The sequence below is a fragment of the Zingiber officinale genome, chromosome 2A (assembly GCF_018446385.1).
Source record: "Zingiber officinale cultivar Zhangliang chromosome 2A, Zo_v1.1, whole genome shotgun sequence".
In the NCBI taxonomy this organism is placed as follows: Eukaryota; Viridiplantae; Streptophyta; class Magnoliopsida; order Zingiberales; family Zingiberaceae; genus Zingiber; species Zingiber officinale.
The window spans coordinates 52320807-52342137 of record NC_055988.1 but is presented as its reverse complement, the minus strand read 5'-3'; the positions used below and the strand labels follow the sequence as shown (position 1 = coordinate 52342137).

General features: G+C 40.7%; 1 protein-coding gene across 1 annotated transcript; it reads left to right on the top strand.

The window, feature by feature from the left end:
• The first annotated feature begins 338 nt into the window (after positions 1-338).
• LOC122041115 (protein NUCLEAR FUSION DEFECTIVE 4-like) lies at positions 339-2789 on the top strand. The gene is made up of 3 exons (XM_042600703.1): positions 339-913; positions 1009-1937; positions 2039-2789. Exons 1-3 carry the CDS (start codon positions 578-580, stop codon positions 2547-2549), a joined length of 1776 nt encoding a protein of 591 aa, XP_042456637.1. The 5' UTR covers positions 339-577; the 3' UTR covers positions 2550-2789.
• Positions 2790-21331: the final 18542 nt, after the last annotated feature.

The following is a 21331-nucleotide window of genomic DNA, read 5'->3' as shown; positions in this document are numbered from 1 at the left end:
CTACAACTCAGTGGTTAACCTCACCTGCCATTGGTCAACATAGCGGGTGGGGCTTAGTTAGATCATTAATCCAACGTACACACGTCCCTCATTGGTCGACATCGTGGGTCGCGGTATACGGATTATGTTCTGCTCTCCTGTGTGAGGTCAGCCACGCCCTTCCCATACGGGCCAATCGGAACAAGTATTATGGTGGGACGGGAGGAAAAACGGTGTTATCTGTTTTAGAACGCGCATGAGATCCTAAAGGGTTGTTGTCGAGGCCAGCTGGCGGTCAGATCTTGTCGTTCTTGGTGCCGTCCGGAACTGAGAAGGTAGATGATATCATATTCTTGGAGCGCCGCCTGCTTGCTACAAGCCTAGAACTAGGAAATTCTATCCTTTTTCTATTAAACGCCATGAAATTGGTATTGTTTCGGGTGGGAGTCAGCTGAAAAAAGGCGTCGAGACAGTAGTTCTTGATGCATCTTTTGGTTGATTTTGCCAAAAATTGAATTTTTGGGTTCTCCTGCATCTCACACAAAGTTCGGTTGGGGAAAGATTGAATCTTTGGGGGTGAAGGTGCGAGCTCGAGCTGATGGGCAGGGTGCAGGCGAGGTTGGGATCCTTGCTCAACAACAGATGGCTGGTATTCGTGGCGGCGATGTGGGTGCAGGCGGTGGCAGGGATCGGGTACCTGTTCGGCAGCCTGTCGCCGGTGATCAAGAGCGCGCTCGGCTACAACCAGCGGCAGATCGCGCGGCTGGGAGTGGCCAAGGATCTGGGCGACAGCATCGGCTTCCTCGCCGGGACCCTCTGCGAGATCCTCCCGCTCTGGGCGGCGTTGATCGTCGGCGTGCTGCAGAATTTTGTGGGATATGGTTGGGTTTGGCTCATAGTCACGGGAAGAGCGCCCCAGTTGCCCCTCTGGGCTGTAAGCGCCATTTTTTCCTCTTCTTCCTCTTCAATTCATTCATTCCCTTGGATTTTGTTTCTGTAACTAGGATTTACAGATTCCCTTTTTCACAGATGTGCGTTCTCATATTCGTGGGAACAAATGGAGAGACCTACTTCAACACTGCCGCTCTTGTTTCGTGCGTGCAGAACTTCCCTAAGAGCAGGGGTCCTATAGTAGGGATACTGAAGGGCTTTGCTGGTCTCAGTGGTGCGATCTTGACTCAAGTTTTTGCCCTGATGCACTCACCTGACCATGCTGCTCTCATATTCATGGTGGCTGTCGGCCCATCGATGGTCGTCATCGCCTTGATGTTCATCGTCAGGCCTGTCGGCGGCCATCGGCAAGTGCGAGCTTCTGATCCATCCAGCTTCACGTTTATCTACAGCGTGTGCTTGCTTCTGGCAGCCTATTTGATGGGCGTCATGATCCTGGAAGACCTTGTCGATATCAGCTACACTGTGACCGTGGTGTTCACTGCAGTGCTGCTGTTCCTCATGTTGCTTCCAATTGTCATCCCCCTGCTGCTGACCTTCCACTTTGATGTTGTCTCTCCCGTCGAAGAGCCTCTCTTGCCCCAGCCGTCGAAGGAAGAGACAAGCAAATCTGCTGAGCAGAATGAGGTCATTTTCAGTGAGCTTGAGGATGAGAAGCCCAAGGAGGTTGATCTTCTTCCGGCGTCGGAAAGGCAGAAGAGGATTGCTCACTTGCAGGCAAAGTTATTCCTCGCTGCTGCTGATGGAGCTGTGAGGGTCAAGAAAAGAAGAGGTCCTCACAGGGGAGAGGACTTCACCCTGATGCAGGCACTCATAAAGGCAGACTTTTGGCTCATGTTCACCTCTCTTCTGCTGGGATCAGGTTCAGGGCTGACGGTCATTGACAATCTCGGTCAGATGAGTGAGTCATTAGGCTACAATGAAGCTCACATTTTTGTATCCATGATCAGCATTTGGAACTTCCTTGGAAGAGTAGGAGGGGGCTATTTGTCTGAGGTTATTGTGAGGTATGAACTTGGTGCCACTAACATCAATGAGTTGTGCAGAAACCAATTTCTATATGCAATACTTTTCGAGATGATTTGATTCGGTATTCATTTGTTCTCAGGGACTATGCATATCCTAGGCCAGTGGCTTTGGCTGCCTTTCAGGTTGTAATGGCGATCGGGCACTTGTTCTTCGCCATGGCTTGGCCAGGAACAATGTACATTGGAACCCTACTGATTGGACTTGGATATGGAGCTCACTGGGCCATTGTTCCTGCTGCAGCATCTGAATTGTTTGGCCTGAAGAACTTTGGAGCCTTGTACAATTTCCTTACAGTAGCTAATCCTGCAGGTTCTCTAGTCTTTTCTGGCCTCATTGCCAGCACGATCTATGACTACGAAGCCGAACAGCAAGCGAAGAAACATCAGAACTCACTTCTGCAAATCCGAAGATTATTTGAAGGTGCTTCAATCGGTGGGGAGGAAACACTGAAATGCAAAGGGGCCATCTGTTTCTTTCTCAGTTCACTGATCATGTCGGGATTTTGCGTCATTGCTGTTGTTCTGAGCTTGATTCTCGTTCACAGGACTAGAATTGTGTACCGAAACCTTTATAGTGGAACTTCCAGGTAGTTTGGAATATGATTCCTCCCTCCCCCTCCAAAAGAACTGCTTGCAATCAACAACCTATTATGTTTTCTTAATTGGGTATTTAAAGAAGAGTCTTGAATGTTTTATAGTATATTGATTATGTTTATCCAGCGATCGAACTTTTTTATTCTATTATGGTAATTTGATTGTATCAAACTCAATACATTTCTTCTAAATTTCAGCATAAACTCTATGAATTGAACTTTTTCCATTTGATCTTCATGTTGCTGCTCAAAAAGTATGGTGTGATGTCTTACCCTATTGAACATTTGTGGTGTTTGGGAATGAAGTGATCATGATGATGACTCTAAGAAGCTCAATGATTCAGCAGCGATCGATTCAGAGTTAGATTGTTTATAGTCGATTGGAATACTCTTCCGAGAAACAATAGCCACGTCTGAAGATATGTTGTATAAATCTCAAGATAGATTGTGTGACTTCCAACATCTTGAAGCTCTCTCGTACTAGGAAAAAACGACTTGAGAAGAGAGGGATTCTTGAGTGATGGAAAACACTTTGGAGGCACACAAAGAGAATGGAGAACATGTCCAGTTTACTAGGATTGAAAAATCTCCCATTTGTACTAATGGTTAGTAGCAATCCGTGATTTACCTCTTTCGTGTTGACCTAGGGACGGGTTGGCGGGGGCGCTGGGGGCGAGCGAATCGCCTTTTGCCACATGGATTGAGAAATCTCAACGTAAATCTTATGTATTCTATTCAATTTTTTAAGAAATTATAAACGGGATAGATAAAGTTACAGAAGCGTACTAGAATTCATAATATGCAATCGATTTTGGACAAGATATTCAATTTACAGATCTTCCTTAGTATTCAGAGAGTTTTGTCGATGGGAAAAATAAAACAAAAGCATACTCTGCAAACTGGGATCATGACCTTTATTTATAGAAATATAAGTTTACCTATTTCTAATTTGGCCCCTCAACAAATTAGAAATTATACATGATATCTACATTAATTTATTCATAACAATTAAACTCTTAAGTTCAGTGGGAGTAAGCATATATTCCTGATTCTATATGTTGATGACATTTTACTTGCTACAAACATTTACCTTAAGAGTTTAATTGTTATAAATAAATTAATGATACACACAATCATCTACCACATTTACCTCAAAACCAAATGAGATGATTATTTGATGAAATTTATGGTACCATTGACGGGAAGCTTGCTTTAACCCATAGATAGACTTCTTAACTTTGCAAACCATACTCTTTGAATCTTCTAATACAAAGTATTATGGTTGCACCATATACATTGTTTCCTCAATATCTCCATTGAGAAAAGTTGTCTTGACATCCATATGATGGAGTTCCATATCGAAGTGTGCGACAAGTGCCATGATTATCCTTAAAGAGACCTTCGTTGAAACTAGAGAAAAGGTCTCTTTAAAGTCAATCTCATATTTTTTTAGTATAGCTTTTACCTACAAGACGTGTTTTATACCTTTCCACATTACCATTTGAATCCCATTTGATTTTAAAAATCCACTTACAACCAATGAGTTTCATACCTTCTGGTAATAGGACAAGTTCCCAAACATTATTATCTTGCATTGACTTATACTCCTCATTTATTGCCTCAATCCACTTTTGAGAATTTGAATCTTGCATGACTTGATGAAAGTTGATTGGATCATCCTCCGCCATACCATCATTTTCCTCATGTTCTTGAAGTAGTACTATGCGTTGTGCAATCAACCCAAGTTTGATCGGTACGATCATGGTTTTGATGTGCGTGTCAAAGAGTTTAAGTTAGGATTTCATATTGTTTTGATATATGTTTGAGTCTTGCAAGACTTGATAAAATACACATGAGGAGCTTGATGCAGCTAAGCTTGGGAAGCTCATCCTAGGGCTCGGATCCTTGATTCGGTAAATGATGGTGTGAAAGACATCTGAGGGACCGCCGAACGAGGAGCAACGGAGTGGAGCCAAGGGAAGCGGACTTCAAGGCGACGTGAAGGATGGCATGGAGAAGAGCCGTGGGCTCGGGTGCATCTGAGGGATGAAGGTCGAGGAAGAGGGCTTCAAGGGTGACTCTGGAGAGGATGAGTGTGAGTGTGTAACCGGGGATCAGTCGACTGCTGGAAGTTTCAATCGACTATACAATCGATTGAGAGCGAATAGAAGCATTCTGTTCGCTTAGCCAATAGTGACCAGTCGACTAGTACCTTTACCAGTTGACTGGTAAGTAGCCGTTGGCAAACCGTTGGCACTACGAAGTAGCCGTTGGCTACCTCCAATGGTAGCACCAGTCAACTGATGGAAGTGTCAGTCGACTAGTGCTGAGATGAGTTGATTTGTTGATCAACTCTCTCATCTTATTTATAGGAAGCTTTGGGGCATGAAGGAGGTTACCGATGCTTGTTGAATAACTCCTTAGCCATTGTTCAAAGCTTCCAAAATCTACTCTCTTCCTCCTATACCTAAGTTCATCTTGTAAGAGGAAGAGAGCTTTGTGAGAGATTATACCCCACCGAGAATGAGTAAACTCTAGCCGGAGATTGTCGAGGACTAATCCACCGAAGGATCAAGGATTCATCCATCTCAAGGACACGCCGCGGAGTAGGAGCATGCAATTCCGAACCACGTAAAGGAATCATGTTAGCGCTTGTATTCTTGTTTGCTTTCATTGTTTTAGTTTTTATATTTCTGCTACGCACTAATCTTTTGTAAAGAAGAAACAAAGTTGGGGGTGACCTAGTGATGTGCGTAGATTTTATACACTTGTTTAGCATATTTTGACGCACATTCTTATGTTTTATACATGCTTTATCTATGCACTTTCATGCTCCTTGTTTTGCTTTTAGCATACTTACTCTTCTTTGTTCGAAGATCTGCTCTTGTGCGTTTTATGCTTTCAGGAGTCGAATTTGGGAAAGAATTGATATTCTTAGCCAATTCTACGATCAAACGAAGGAAAACGACATCGGCAATAAGTGTCACATAGCCTTGTAAAGGGGAATGACCCTGGTCATGTGGTGATGATAGGGTCATGCAGCATCAACAGCAAGGGAGAGTGCCTAGGCCGTGTGGAAATGACACGGCCGTGCCACCTCTTCAAGCTAGTCAGTACACGGTCGTGTATGACTACACAGCCGTGCAGCCTTTCCAGAGCCAAAAAATGGCATGGTCGTGTATGACTATACGGTCGTGCAACACTTCCAGAGACAAAAATTGGCTAGGCCATGTGGATTTGCACGATCGTGCAAGCAGACAGAGGCAGAGCATGGCACGGTCGTGTGAGGGTCACACGACCGTGTGACCTTGACCAAGAAGAGGAATGCCTTGGCCGTATGGATCTCACACGGCCGTGTCCTGGGCCGTGTGGCGCCCAAAGCCCCTCTTCTATATATAGGGCTTCTCCTCTTTGAAAAAGGGGAGGCTCTCTCTTTTAGGGAGATGAGTTCCTGGGCGCGATTTCCATTAATTAAGAGGTGTTTTCCATCCAAGATTCGATTCCAAGAGCGGTGGATTGGTTCCGAAGATCACTCGCCGTATTGAGATAAGCGTTCCTTTCTATCTTCTTGGTTTGGATCAGAATGTCTTCAATCCTCTTATCTTCGGTTTTTTTTCTTATTTTTTATGGAGTAGATTCTTTTGTTCGAGGATGGAGGAAGTATTTGTGATGTAAATTGATGTAAGATTCATGGATTTGCCATCTTCTTGATTCAAGGATGTTGTTATGTTTTGTATCAACCAATCTTGTATGGATTATTGTGTTTTGAGCCCTAATACCATTCTTGATTGGTTGTTTGTGTTTCTTGTGGAATCTTTTAGAAGAATTCTCTAGATTGCATTGCCGCGGGGCATCATGACAGGGTTGCCCCATTAAACAGACATTTAGGGGATTGCGTTGAGAGGGTGAAGCAAGAATCTACAAAGAAGTAGGATGGACTGATGTGCTGAATTCTATATCTTTATGTGGATTGATTAGTGATGCTTTTCTATGTCGTGTGACCGCGGGGCATCGTGATAGGGTCGCCCCATTAAACGGGCTTCATAGGGATCATTACTATTTGATTACTTAAGGTTTATATAAGAGTCCTTGATCAGTGTTTTCTGCAGGAAATAACCGTTGACTTCTTGCAAACACATTTCAATTGAGGATAGGATTGGTAGATCGCTTTACATTAATGAATATCACAAAGAAACCAAATCTCCTAGAACCTTTACAAAACTAAGTAGCTACTCACAGTTCTGGAGTCCAGTTTCTTTTCATGTGGCCTATACAATCTAGCCTCAGCTGGACATCCCCAAATATGAAAATGTTTGAGATTTGGCTTTCGCCTTATCCAAAGATCAAAAGGTGTTTTAGTAGTTGCTTTAGTAGGTACTCGATTTAAAAGGTAAACTGTTGTCTTTAATGCTTCTCCCCGGAGTGACATTGGTAAGTTCAATGGCTAACCATACTCCTCACCATATCCTTAAGATTTGATTTTGTCATTCAGCTACACCATTCATGCTTGGTGAGCCAGTCATGGTGTATTGTGGGATGATTCCACACTCCTCTAGGTATTGAGTAAAAGGTCCTGGACGTTGTTCACCTAAACCGTCATATCTACCGTAGTATTCACCACCACGATCAGATCTGGCTTTCTTTATTCTTTTGTCGAGTTGATTCTCGACATCAACATTAAATAATTTGAAAACATCCAATGTTTGAGCCTTCTCATAAATAAGAAATAGGTATGCATATCGAGAATAATCATCAATGAATGATACAAAATATTATTGACCATTCCAAGAAGGTGTTGGAAATGGTCCACAAACATTTGTATTTATCGATTCCAATACGTCTGAAGGTCAATGGACCATCATTCAGTCAAGGTCAATGTTCCCTAATCATTCGACGCCCACTTGTCCGGGTTAGATCAAGGAATTGTCGGACCAACATCACTACGACTCGGCCATGTACCGAGCTTCCGACACTCAGAGAAGTTCATCACCGAAGCATGTGCCGAGTGTTGGATCGAAAGCGCTAGAGGGGGGGGTGAATAGCGCTCGTGGCTTTCACTCTTTTCGAATTCGTAAAATCTATAGAGTTATAAAGCAGTGGAATAAAATAAAGAGCACACACAAAAGCACACCAAGATTTACTTGGTTCGGAGCTTAGGGCGACTCCTACTCCAAGGCCCACACTCATTGAGCGTTTACGGTGGGCAACAACTATATTTCATAAAATTTATTACAAGCTAAGTACAAATTGACTATAAATAAACTTTATATCGACAACAGCAAAATGGAAATTGAAGCCTCGGGTCGTCGGGATGTTGTTGCAGCACTTTGAGATCGTCTCGTAGGCAGCTTGCAGCGTAAGGATTGCTTAGAATTCATTGTTTTAAGCTGCTAGTCGAAGTCCCCTTTTAAACAATGCTGGAGGTGCCTCCAAGGCAATCCAAGGCGCCTCCAACGAGTCGATTCAGCCGCGTAGATCAGCGTAGACTCCTTCTGCGCTTATCCTCCTCAAGGCGCCTTAAAGGCCAATCCAAGGTGCCTTGAACCCTAGCTCCAAGGTGCCTTCAAGCCCATCTGAGGTGCCTCCAGCGGGAGCTGCTAGCACCCGAGGCGCCTCTAAGCCCCATGGAGGCGCCTCAGACACTGTTCATCCGAGGTCTAAGTTGCTCCTTTGTTCCTGCAAATTGTGTTAGTCCCAAACACAAACCCTGCAAAACAAAGTTAGCACCCAAATAATGTGATAAATACACTTGACAGTCGTCGGACTGTCCGAGTCTGACTTCGGATTTCTAACCGGAAACCCTAGGTCGACCCAACGCCTACTGTTCCCTCTATGGGGAATGCGTCCTCACCTATTCCTCTCAGGAGATTTACTTAATTCCAGTGCGATCCTAATGCCAGTGCGATCCTCCAGATTGACTGGACTTTTGTTCAGCGTTCGAGGCTCCCGGACTTTCTGCTGGACTTCCGCTTCTCGGCTGGTCTAGTCTTTCACCTGGTTCGCGACACCAGGACTTTCTACCTAGGGTTACCTCCTAGGACTTTTGCCTGAAACTCTCGACCCGCCAAGACTTTCCGCATAGGGTTACCACCCCCTATGACCTAGGGTTACCACCCCCTAGGGTTTTCCACCTGCCTAACCGTAGTTAGATCTTTCCTGAAACACTCAATTAAGTGCATTAGATCACAAAATAACTTAACTTTGAATTCCTTTGCCATTATCAAAACAACGGTCGATCGTCGGATGCTTCCCGCACCAACAATCTCCCCCTTTTTGATTATGGCAACTGAAATTCAAAGCTAAGTACAATAGATATATAAAGTTTAAGTAAGCAAGCTTAAGAGATTTTAAATGCACGCATGGTTAAGCTAAAACTTAAACTTTGTCAGGCTCCCCCTTAATAAAGGCATTCTTTTAAAATTTTCTTTATAAATTTTTACTTTCTGAATCTGAATTTCTCTACTCTCCCCCTTTGCCATTTATAAAAAAAAATGAACATTTTAACTTTTCTCAAAGAAAGGAAAAAGACTAAGTAAAAAATTTGCTAAGCAAAATACTTTGAGCTCGAAATTAATTTTGCTAGAAAAAGATTTTTCTTTTGTAGCATTGCAACTTTTAGCAAATTTTGAAACTTTAGGCTTTTTTTTAAAAAATATTTTGGTAATAAACATTTTTAGCTAAAGAGCAGGTTTTTCTTTTAACTAAGTTTAAAAGGCTAATTAACAGGTTGATTTTGAAATATAGCTTAAGGCAGTTTTGAAACTTAGTTGAATTTTTTGAAAAACATGTGTTTTTAGCTAAATTTTGTGAATCTGTTAGAAAATACTTAGTTAATTTTCCAAAATAGTGTGTTTTAGAAGAAATTTGACAGATTTAGATAAAAAGCTTTGTTACTAATTATTTCAAAAAGACTTTTCGGAGTTTTGAAGGCTTAACAAAGTACAAAGTTGACTTTTGAAGGTTAAAGTTTTAAAGTTTAAATTTGAAGGAATTTTTCTTTTAGACACATAATTAAGTTAAAGGTTTTGAGGGAAAGGGAGGAGCTTAAGTCCTTAATGTCCAAGCATGAGTTAAGTTAGATTGATTGTAATTTAGCTAATTTCTCTTTAAGTAAGGTATCAGAGCCTTAATGTTCATGCCTGACTGAACTCAAAAGGTTTTAAAATCAAGCACGTAGGTTTGCGACCACATGTCTAACCATTTAGCTACTAGCTGATTACCTAGAGGGCAACAACTTTCACTTGGTTAATCAAGTCAAGTCAATAGTTCCAGTTAGATTTGACTAGTGCTGGAAGACTTGACTTGATTAATGTTATCTAGGTGTTTAACGCCTAGACTCATATTGATACACAGATATAAGCATTCTTGAGTCCGGGCTGTACCCTATGCATCTCACGTCGTTCTATGTTTTTCAAACATAAGCAAGGTAATCCTAGGTGTTTGTGAGATGCTCTGGCTAAATTCTAGGGGAGCAAGATTTCTAGGGTCGAGCCTAAGCTAATTCCATATTTTTGAAAGTCTAGTAAAGTTGAAATTTTAAAAACAATATTTTCCTAGAATTTTTTTTTAAAAAAAACACAAGATGATTTTAACAGTTGTATGAAACTAATTTGAGAATCAAAAACTATTCTACCCAACACATTACCATTTGTGCAGATTGTAAACAACTAAAACTCATAAGCATAAATAAGTAGAGGTTAACCAAGTCCTAGTACAATCAGAGAAGATAAATAGGTGCCTGTCTAAGATACATCAAGTGATAGTGTCAAACGGCAGGATCATCGAAAATAGGATCATCAACTAGAGGGTCGTCAGCTGGAGGTGGTGCAAGAGGCTGCTCGGGCGCACGCTGAGGCTGTCCCTGGTGCCGTATCTCACCTCGGAGAGATGCGAACCCTGCAGCTATCTCGGATCGAAGAGATCGGAGGAAGCGATGGCTATCTAGCACAGCCCGTCGCGTCTGAATAGATTGGATCTCGAGTCGAGCGAGTCTGTCCTCGACGGAAGGAGGTGCCGAAGTCGAAGGCCCGGCTGATGTGGAGGGCCCGACAGAGATGGAAGGATCTGCGAAAAGCTCCTCTGCTAGGAAGACTGGCCACTCCTCTCCCTCTCCTTGTGCATCCTCAGCCTCTGGAGCAGCGATAGGTGGCGGTTGGCCCTTCCAAGCCAGAATCCCCTCGGCAGTGACCTCTGCACCTGCTAATCTAAGACTACGCTGACCTAACTCATCATATATGGTGAGTGGGATGAGTGTCCCTCTGGTTGTGTCTATCCTAGAGGCGGAGAAAATCTGGGTCAGGATATGATAGTAAGACATATGGATCACTCCAGACATGACTGTACTAGATGCCTGAATGATGTTATGAAACATATGCAGTGCAATGTTTATATCTAGGCGCTGGCTAAGAGCGTACAGAAAGAATGAGTGCAATGATCGCATCTTCGAGACATCTCGAGATGAGATGGGTAGGATGCATGCTGTCAGGATTCTGTACATAACATAGTCCTGAACTCGAAGAAGAGTAGACCTGAACTCAGTCAGGCTAAAGGGTATCTCCTCCCCAAAAAAATGCATGTAGATGTCGTCTAAGGTAATATGGGAATAGGGATCATCGAATGATAGATCCCTACTCGGGTAGCATAAGAATGTACACGGAGACTCCCTAAATTCTAAGCTAGTACGAAGCAGAGAGGGAGTGAATTGAATGTCAGTTCCACCAACTATGGTGGAATAGGTGCTATCATCAACCTTTTCAAGGTTGTGATAGAACTGGGCACACAAGTCTTGATTGACTATGGTGTTGCAGTCAACCAGTTTGCGTAGATGATAGTAATATATCATTTGGACTGCAGGGAGACAAAATTGGGCAAAAAATGCCCTACCTACATATCTAGGTTTAATGGACTCAAAGATAAACCTGGCAAAATCGATCCTATGCTGTTCCAAGGGGAATCTAGGGTTCGTAGAAGGGGCCCTAGCTGGTGTAGGATCCACAATGCGATGCTTCCTATTTTTGATAATATATATAAAAAAATGCAGAATAACGACAAATAAGGATAATAGGGAGGTGTAACATATACCTAGGAAGCATTGTAGGGGGATGTAGGAGTTGGAGAGTGTTGAAGGCGCCTTAGGGGAAGGAATCGGACGATTTGGAGAGGGAATCGCGGGAGAGAAACTGACCGTGAATGAACAGAAAAGCTTATGTTCGTTTCTGAAATCTCGAATTGGAGGCGCCTTATATGGTTTTTAAGGCGCCTTCATTAGGACGTTAGAGGCGCCTCGGAGACCATCTAAGGCGCCTTTGGTAAAGGAGACGGGAAATTTCCCGTCGTGACTAAGGGTGCCTCCCTCGTGTGGGAGGCGCCTCCGTTGGGCACCTACATGTCCCTTTTTTTATGTTTAATAAAAAACTTTTAAGTTAATTAAAGTAACTTATGTTTTGAAAAATAAGTTTAGGTTAATTTTGAAGAATAATTTAGGTTAATTGATTTTGAGAAATAATTTAAGTTAATTAATTTTGAAAAATAATTTCAATTAATGTTGAAAAATAAATTAATTAATTTTGAAAATTAATTTAAGTTAATTAATTTTAAAAAATAATTTTAAGTTAATTAATGTTCAAAAATAATTTTAAAATAATTTTAAGTTAATTAAATTTTGAAAAAATAATTTTAAGTTAATTAAATTTTGAAAAAATAATTTTAAGTAATTAATTTGAAAAATAATTTTAGTTAATTAATTTGAAAAATAATTTTAGTTAATTAATTTTTGGAAAATAATTTAAGTTAATTAATTTTGAAAAATGATTTATGTTAATTAATTTGAAAAATAATTTAAGTTAAAAATAGTTTAAGTTAATTTAATTTTAAAAATAATTTAAGTTAAAAAAATAGTTTAAGTTAATTTAATTTTGAAAAATGATTTATGTTAAAAAAAATAGTTTAAGTTAATTTAATTTTGAAAATAATTTAAGTTAAAAAATAGTTTAAGTTAATTTAATTTTGAAAAATGATTTAAGTTAATTAATTTGAAAAATAATTTAAGTTAATTAATTTTGAAAAATAATTTAAGTTGAAAAATGATTTAAGTTAATTAATTTGAAAAAATAATTTAAGTTAATTAATTATTTAAGTTAATTAATTTGAAAAATAATTTAATTTAATTAATTTGAAAACTAATTTAAGTTAATTAATTACGAATTTAATTTTACATTTGAATTAATTATGAATTTAATCTTAAATTTGAATTGATTTTAATTAGGAATTTTGTTTTGAATTTAAATTTTGAATTTGAATTAATCTCTTTTAGATTTCTATTTCTTAGTCATCTCACCCGATCTAAATGTTCAATCAGGGAATACTATAATTTTTTTGAGATGAATTATGTTCAATTTATGGGTTGGTTTAACTTTAAGTTAGATTCAGGTTTAGCTTTGGGTTCAACAAGTAGACATTCTTTGGATAAACTTCTGGGCTATGGTGAGTCATAAGGACATCATTAAAGTAACCATGCCTTCGAGATTTTCTAAATAGTCCTACCCATTGAACTTAATACAAAACCTTGGTCTAACTGGTTAGGATCCATAAAGGGTAGCTTCGGTCAGTTCCACTTAGCCAAATGCACCAGGTCGAAGTCATATCTTCCTAGGCATACGATGACTAAGTTTCCCCAACATACTATCATCCAATACTTCACCAGTACCGTGGGTCAAGTTAAACCTAACCCATTTTATTCTAACCTTAATTACCCGACCAGGTAGTCTACTCTTGTTTACCCTTATCGGGTGGATTAATTTCGGAGGTGCCAGTTATTCTGGAGCCTTCCTTTGGATTTTAATTTGATTTTGTTTTAATTTATTATTAATTAAATTTATTTGAATTTAATTTAATTTAATTTAATCTGAATCTAGTTTTATTTTATTATTTTTCTTTTAGCTCCCCCTAGATCATAGCCTCGATATGGTCTATCGAGGTAATGAATTTAATCCTTAGGGACCCAATATTGTCCAAGTCCAACTTGATTGATTAGGTTAAACTTGGAGACTCATGCTTGGACCATTTTTCTATTTTTTCTTTGTATAAGTGATAAATATGACTTATATTTCTTTTTCGATTTGAATCCTAGTCTTGTTCTATTGTAGATTGCCCTTTGTGTTCCAAGAATTAGGTCAAGGTTCTTGGAACCCAAGGAGAATCGTTCTAACGTTTTCTCCAGATCCTTGACTTGAGTTTTCAGGCTGAAATTCCCTTCCTCAAGTTTTTGGACTTGAGTAGAGTTTCCAGTCTGAACTGGTTTAGTTAAAGATTCGGAGTTAGTCACTTCTTTAAGAACAACTACTTCCTTTAGAAGTGACTTAATTCTAAGATTAGACTTAGCTAATTTTCGTAACAAATAATTAACTAGATTGTTTAGTCGAGGGATACTTACAGAGGGATCGGGCCCTTCGGAAACGGATATGGATCCGTGGCTTCTTTCCGATTCTGCTTCCGACTTGCTCTCGCTCTCGGACACATTGATCTGGTCTTGGGCCATCAGGGCAAGAAGGCTCGTCTGTTCGAGCTCGTCGTCGGTATCCTCTTTTGACGATTCTTCAAAGGTTGCTTTTAGTACCTTCTTCTTTCTCTGCTTTTTTGCCTCCTTCTGATTTGGGTAGTTGGCCTTGATGTGCCCCTTCGTGTTGCACCCATAACATATCACCTCAAACTTGACCTTTGAGCTCGGTTGGCTCTCCTTGGATTGGACTGCCTTCTTTACGTCTTTCTTGTTGAAGCACTTCTTCTTCTTGTAGAGCTTCTTTACCAAGTTCACGAGTTCGGTTGTTAGTTCGTCGTCTTCATCATCCGATTCTAGTTCTGGCTCTGACTCTGGCTCGGTTCTTCGTCGTGATCTTGGTTCGCATGTTCTACTGGTATCTGCAAGCAAAGCTACACCTTTCTCGGGTGGCTGTGTATTAGTCTGCTCATGAAGTTCAAATTCAGAAAATAATTCATCTAATCTAATGGAAGTTAAATCCTTGGAGGCTTTGTAGGCATCTACCATTTATGCCCACAATGTGCTCCTCGAAAAAGCATTAAGTGCGTACCTTATAATGTCCCTGTTCTCGACCTTTTGCCCGATAGTGTGGAGGGAGTTGAGGATGTCTTGAATCTGTGCATGGAGTTGACTTGCTGTCTCTCGTTCCTGCATTTTTAGATTGTATAATTTATTGAACAAGTGATCTCTCTTGCTTACCTTGGTGTCGGAGGTGCCCTCATGGAGTTCGATCAGCTTCTCCCAAAGCTCTTTTGTGTTGGAGAAGGGTCCAACTCTGTTGAGTTCTTCCTTGGTCAATCCGCACTAGAGGGTGCATGTCGCTTTGGCATCAGTTTCCACATTCTTGATTAGGGTCGATTCCCATTTTTCGCAGGGGGTCAGCTTGCCGTCTTCGTCGGATGGCAATTGTAGTCCAGTCTTGATAATCATCCACGTGTCGAACTGTGTCTTGAGAAAGGTTTCCATTCTCCCCTTCCAATATCCGAAGTCTTCTCCGGAGAAAAGTGGGGGGCGAATGATACTGAACCCTTCTTGTTGGGCCATTAGAGATATGCAAACACAAAAAAACTAGAAATGTCCTAAGACTAGGTCTTGAATTAGTAGTGCGGGAAATAAAGTTAAGAATTTGCGAACTCGAGTGGTGTTGCACCAGTCTCGAGTAGAAACCGATTCGAAAAAAAATTAATTAGAATATAGCTAATAAGCTAATTCTAATTGTCTTCGTAAAACTGAAAATACCACGAAGAAAAAATTGCGTGATTGGTGGTTGCACGAGATCAACACGATCCCGCTCTGATACCAATTGTTGGATCGAAAGCGCTAGAGGGGGGGTGAATAGTACTCGTGGCTTTCACTCTTTTCGAATTCGTAAAAACTATAGAGTTATAAAGCAGTGGAATAAAATAAAGAGCACACACAAAAGCACACCAAGATTTACTTGGTTCAGAGCCTAGGGCGACTCCTACATCAAGGCCCACGCTCGTTGAGCGTTTACGGTGGGCAACAACTATATTTCGTAAAATCTATTACAAGCTATGTAACAACCACCCTTCTTACTACTACTCTCTAAGGGAGACCGTTACCTAACTCCTACTCTACTTACTGGTGTCACTTATGCTATTATTAGCGACACTTAGGTTTATCACGGTTCAGAGAAATTCCTACCGAAAAATTTCGGCAGAGTCTCCCCTGTACCGGTGACCAAATCTATAATACACAAGATATATATACACAGCCACATGCGGCTGGATCACAATTTATTCCCAACCACGCAGTAATAAATCATATCATAATCAAAAACTAATCTAGCAAAATGAACTAAACTCAAGCTCCCAGAATGAAGCATAATAAGCTACAATGCACATCAAACTCAATCATAAACTCATAATTTCATAACAGAAATAAGGAAAATAAACTAGACATAAACTCTAAATAAACAAGTCTTGCTAGTCCCCTCTGGACCTCTCCATAGTTCAGTCACCACCACCCTGTCGCCTCCCTTCATATCTTAGCTTTTCCTTTATCTGCGGTAGGAGGAAAAAGAAAAGATCTATAAGCGAAAACACTTAGTAAGTACTAATCTATCTCACAAAACTCGAAATGCATAAACGAAATGCATAAGTACTGAAACTGAAATACTAAAACTATCTGCACATGCTCATGGTATACAGAAAATGAACTAGATACAAATCATACTCAGTATCAAGCAGGATAACAAGAAACTAACAATGTAAACTTAGAATCAAAGAAAACTAACCATTCTTATTTATTCTAAGCTTGGAACTTATTTCATTTCTTATATCCTTGTGTTAGAAATTAACCTTTTAATTCCTATCTTTTACTCACTTCTTCTTTCTTTCTTTCTTAACTTTTCTTTCTTTACTTCTTTACTTTTCTTTACTTTGGTTTTCTTTTCTTGGGCCCAGGCCTAGTACCAACTCATGCGCGTTCCCTAATAGGTTGGGGTTGCGAGCCACCAATCCTAAAAGAGCAGACCTCGGTCTACCAGGGCCAAGACCTCGGAAATGGTCACCTGGATTTGTTTAACGACAAGCTCTTGGATGTCGGGTACTAGCCTCTTGCTTGACTTACTTGTTATCTTTCTTACTCTTTTATCTTCCTTATTATCTTTTATTAAGGATTGTGGGAGTCCTTTAAATATACTTAACAAGTATGGGTGTATAATCAACTAACCATGCTATATAACAGAATAAAACAAGTAACTTAAAGCTTACTGATCATGCTAAAAGCTAAACTAAAGAAAGCAATTTAAAGTCTTTGAATCATACGGTGAAAACATGGCAAAGGATGCTATTTTAGTGCTTCTAAACATGCTGTAAAAATAGGCAAAGAATGCTACTTTAATACTTCTAAACATGCTGTAAAAATAGGCAAAGAATGCTACTTTAATACTTCTAAACGTGCTGTAAAAACAGGGCATAGAATGCTACTTCAGTGCTTCTAAACATGCTGTAAAACTAGGCAAAGAATGCTACTTTAATACTTCTAAACGTGCTGTAAAAATAGGCAAAGAATGCTACTTTAATACTTCTAAACGTGCTGTAAAAATAGGCAAAGAGTGCTACTTTAATACTTCTAAACGTGCTGTAAAAACAGGGCATAGAATGCTACTTCAGTGCTTCTAAACATGCTGTAAAAATAGGCAAAAGAATGTAACTTTGAGCTTTTTAATCATGTTGTAAAATAGAGCTGTGAAATTCTGAATTCCAGGTTGAAATACTAAGGAACTAAGCAACTGAAATGCCAAGCAATCAAATACTAGAGTGCTAGAACAGTAGCACAACAAGCTAACTCCGAATCAAAAAAAAACAAGGCTGTTCATGTTAACCCAGGAAGCTAAGAACTCAGAATTGGAATGCTGGGAACTAGGGCTGACTATCTTTATTAAGTTGGCACAGGAAGGACCAAACAGTAAGCTCAAAGAGGGCTGTTCGTTTCACTATACAGCATAAGAAGAGAAATCTAACCAGACCTACTAATACAGAGCTGTTCTTTTCAAGTTTAACAGGGAAACTATAGCAGGAAATGCTCTAATCTGCATGGTATAAGAAGCAAACAGCATTGACAGAACATGTTATCACTTAACTGCATCGGAATATAACAGCATAAGCAAGAAATGTTGTAACCTGCTCTAATCTACATGGTATACAGAAATAGCAGCATACAGAACATAAGAAACAGAACTTCACTGTTCCACTGCAAAACAACAACAACGACAACACCATAACCCTATTATACCCAGCCGAGCATCAGGAATATTCATACACCATTGAAAACGAACCCTAACTCGGAAATCAGAGAGGAATAGGAAATATATATTCCTATAACAAGGTAACAAGGTAGATTATTCCTTTAATCCCGAACTACATATTCTTGTAGAAGGCCTAGAGTTTGCATAACTGTGACTGAAAAATCTAAACACCCTAAGCACAAGATGCAACCTAGGGTTCGTGTAAAGCCCACGGTAATCCTCAAATTGCAACCGACGGTAAGGAATGAGCAAACAGATTCTAGGGTTCATGCAAAGCTTCGGAAAACAAGGCAGAGAACAAGAACGACTTCGGAGCTATCCTACCACAGGTGAGTAGTACTTACAATGCTTTCTTGGACTTACAACCGAAGGAGGAAGCTTTAAGGTTTCGGTCAGCTTGGATCTTCAACCTCCCTTGCGCCCACAGACCTTCCTCGACGAGGGAATCACCACCGCAGGTGAAGATCGGCCGGAAAAGCCTTCGCCGGCGCCGGAGGGACCTTCACTTGCTGCTGCGTTTCTCGACCGAGACGAGAAGGCGAAACCGCCGTCGAGAGAGGAAAGGAAAAGGCAGATAGGGTTTTTCGGTGAGAAAGGGAAAACTTAATCCCTTTATAACTCGATTTAAATTCTGTTCCAATTACAACTTAAATATACTTCGTTCCCTTTCTTAATCACAAATCAACCGCAGCTCAATTGGTTGGCTAGGTTTGGCTGAGGTTCGGCTCGGGTCGAGGTCGTGGGTTCGAGTCTCACCTTCCACAAATTTTTGGTCAAAACTTCTTTCTTTTTGTAATCATACTAAACGACCTCCAAAAATTGCATAAAAATACTCTAAAAATTTCTAAAAATCTCTAGAATATTTTAAAAGCATTTCCAAATATTTTTATGGACATTTGGAACTTGAAATGGGAAAAATTGGGTCGTTACAATCCCCTATACCTTATAAAAAGTTCGTCCTCGAACTTAGAATAGCTCTGGATACTTCTGTCTCATACTGTCCTCCCGCTCCCAAGTGATTTCCTCGTGCTTCTGGTTCTGCCAGACGACCTTCACTAGTGGTACTTCTTTGTTTCTCAATCTCTTGACTGCTCTGTCCACTATCTGTGTAAGTCTGCTCTCATAACTAAGATCCTCTTGGATCTGCACTGACTGAGGCTGAATCACTTGGCTCGGGTCATGGAGACACTTCTTTAGCATAGAGACATGAAACACATTGTGTATTGCTGACATGTCTTATGGTAAGTCCAGCCTGTAAGCTACTTTCCCAATCCTCTCTATGATCAGATAAGGTCCTACATAGCGAGGACTTAATTTGCCCTTCTTGCCAAATCTCATCACTCCCTTCATATGAGCGACCTTGAGGAAAACTGAATCTCCTACTTGGAATTCCAATGGCCTACGGCGTGTGTCAGCATAACTCTTCTGTCTGCTCTGGGCAGTCTCAATTCTCTGTCTGATTCTCTGGATTGCTTGAGTAGTCTCATCTATCACCTCTGTCTGAATGCCCAACTCTGCTTCTATCTCTTTTCTCTCTCTTGCTTCTTGCCAGCATATGGGTGATCTGCATTTCCTGCCATATAGTGCTTCATAAGGTGCCATCTTAATGGTAGCCTGATAGCTATTGTTGTAAGCGAATTCAGCTAAGCACAAATACTTGCACCAACTTCCTTTGAAATCTAGCGCACAAGCTCTGAGCATGTCTTCTAAAATCTGATTCACTCGCTCTGTCTGTCCATCAGTCTGCGGATGGAAAGCTGTGCTGAACTTGAGTTTGGTGCCTAGTGCATTCTGAACGCACTCCCAAAAATGTGAGGTGAAGCGCCCATCTCTATCAGAAACGATAGATTTAGGAACTCCATGAAGTCTGACTACCTCTTTAACATATAGCTGGGCCAACTGCTCTATGGAGTGGTACACCTTGATGGCTAGGAAATGAGCAGACTTGGTCAATCGGTCTACTATTACCCATATCGCATCATATCCATTGGTGGTTCTTGGAAGACCTGTTATGAAGTCCATGGAAATGTCTTCCCATTTCTATTGGAAGAGGCTGAAGAACTCCTCCTGGTCTCTGGTGTTCTGCTTTGACTCTCTGGCATGTCAAGCAGGTACTGACATACTTAGCTACATCTCTTTTGAGTCCTGACCACCAAAACCTCTGTTTCACATCTTGGTACATCTTGGAAGAACCAGGATGCATGGAATATGGTGTACTGTGAGCTTCCTCTAAGATCTTCTTTCTCAGTTCCTCATCATTGGGCACGCAAATGCGACTCCCCTGATAAAGAATTCCGCTATCTGTCACTCTAAACTCTGAGTTGTCTTCTTTCTGTATCCCTTGCTTGATCTTCTGGATGTCCGGATCTTCACTTTGCTTTCTCTGTATCTCCACAAGCAGTGTAGACTCTAAGGTCAATGTAGAGAGCTGTCCTTCGATAATTTCAAGTCCAAAATCTGACAACTCCTTCTGCAGTGGCAGGGCTAGTGATGACAAAGACATCAGTGATGCACTAGATTTTCTGCTGAGTGCATCTGCCACTTTGTTAGCTTTGCCTGGGTGGTAGAGAATTTCACAGTCGTAATCTTTGACCAACTCCAGCCTCCCCCGCTGTCTCATGTTTAAGTCCTTCTGAGTGAAGAAGTACTTAAGACTCTGATGATCTGTGAAAATTCTACACTGGACTCCATACAAATAATGTCGCCAGAGTTTAAGTGCAAAAACTACAGCTGCCAGCTCGAGATCATGAGTAGGGTAGTTCTTCTCATAGTCTTTGAGTTGTCTGGAAGCATAAGCTATGACCTTTCCTTCTTGCATGAGTACAGCTCCTAAACCCATCTTGGAAGCATCGCTGTAGATGTCGAAACTCTTGTCGCTCTGTGGAACAGTCAGAATGGGAGCACTGATCAATCTCTTCTTTAGCTCTTGGAAGCTCTGCTCACATTTATCTGACCATTCGAATCTCTTGTTCTTTCTGGTGAGGGCTGTTAGCGGAGAAGCTATCCTGGAAAAATCCTCCATGAACTTCCTGTAGTACCCTACTAGACCAAGGAAGCTTCTGATCTCTCTGACGTTCTTGGGTCTACTCCAGTTGTTGACCGCTTCCACTTTGGCTGGATCCACTTGAATACCTTCTTTAGAGATAATGTGACCTAAAAACGCCACCTGATTTAACCAGAACTCGCACTTTGAGAATTTAGCATAAAGCTGCTTCTGCTGAAGAGTCTGCAGTACTATCCTCAAGTGCGTGTCATGCTCCTCTGGGGTCCTTGAATAGACCAGAATGTCATCGATGAATACAATGACAAATTTGTCAAGGTATTCTCTGAACACTCTGTTCATTAAGTCCCTGAGGACTGCAGGTGCATTAGTCACTCCAAAAGGCATGACTACAAATTTGTAGTGTCCGTATGTGATCCTGAACGTCGTTTTGGGTATATCTCTTTCTTTCACCTTCAGCTGATGGCACCC

Coding starts and splice junctions, on each gene's coding strand:
- LOC122041115 (XM_042600703.1), top strand. CDS start 578: ATGGGCAGGGTGCAGGCGAGGTTGGGATCCTTGCTCAACAACAGATGG. Junction 914..1,008: donor CCCAGTTGCCCCTCTGGGCT/GTAAGCGCCATT, acceptor CCTTTTTCACAG/ATGTGCGTTCTCATATTCGT. Junction 1,938..2,038: donor TTGTCTGAGGTTATTGTGAG/GTATGAACTTGG, acceptor ATTTGTTCTCAG/GGACTATGCATATCCTAGGC.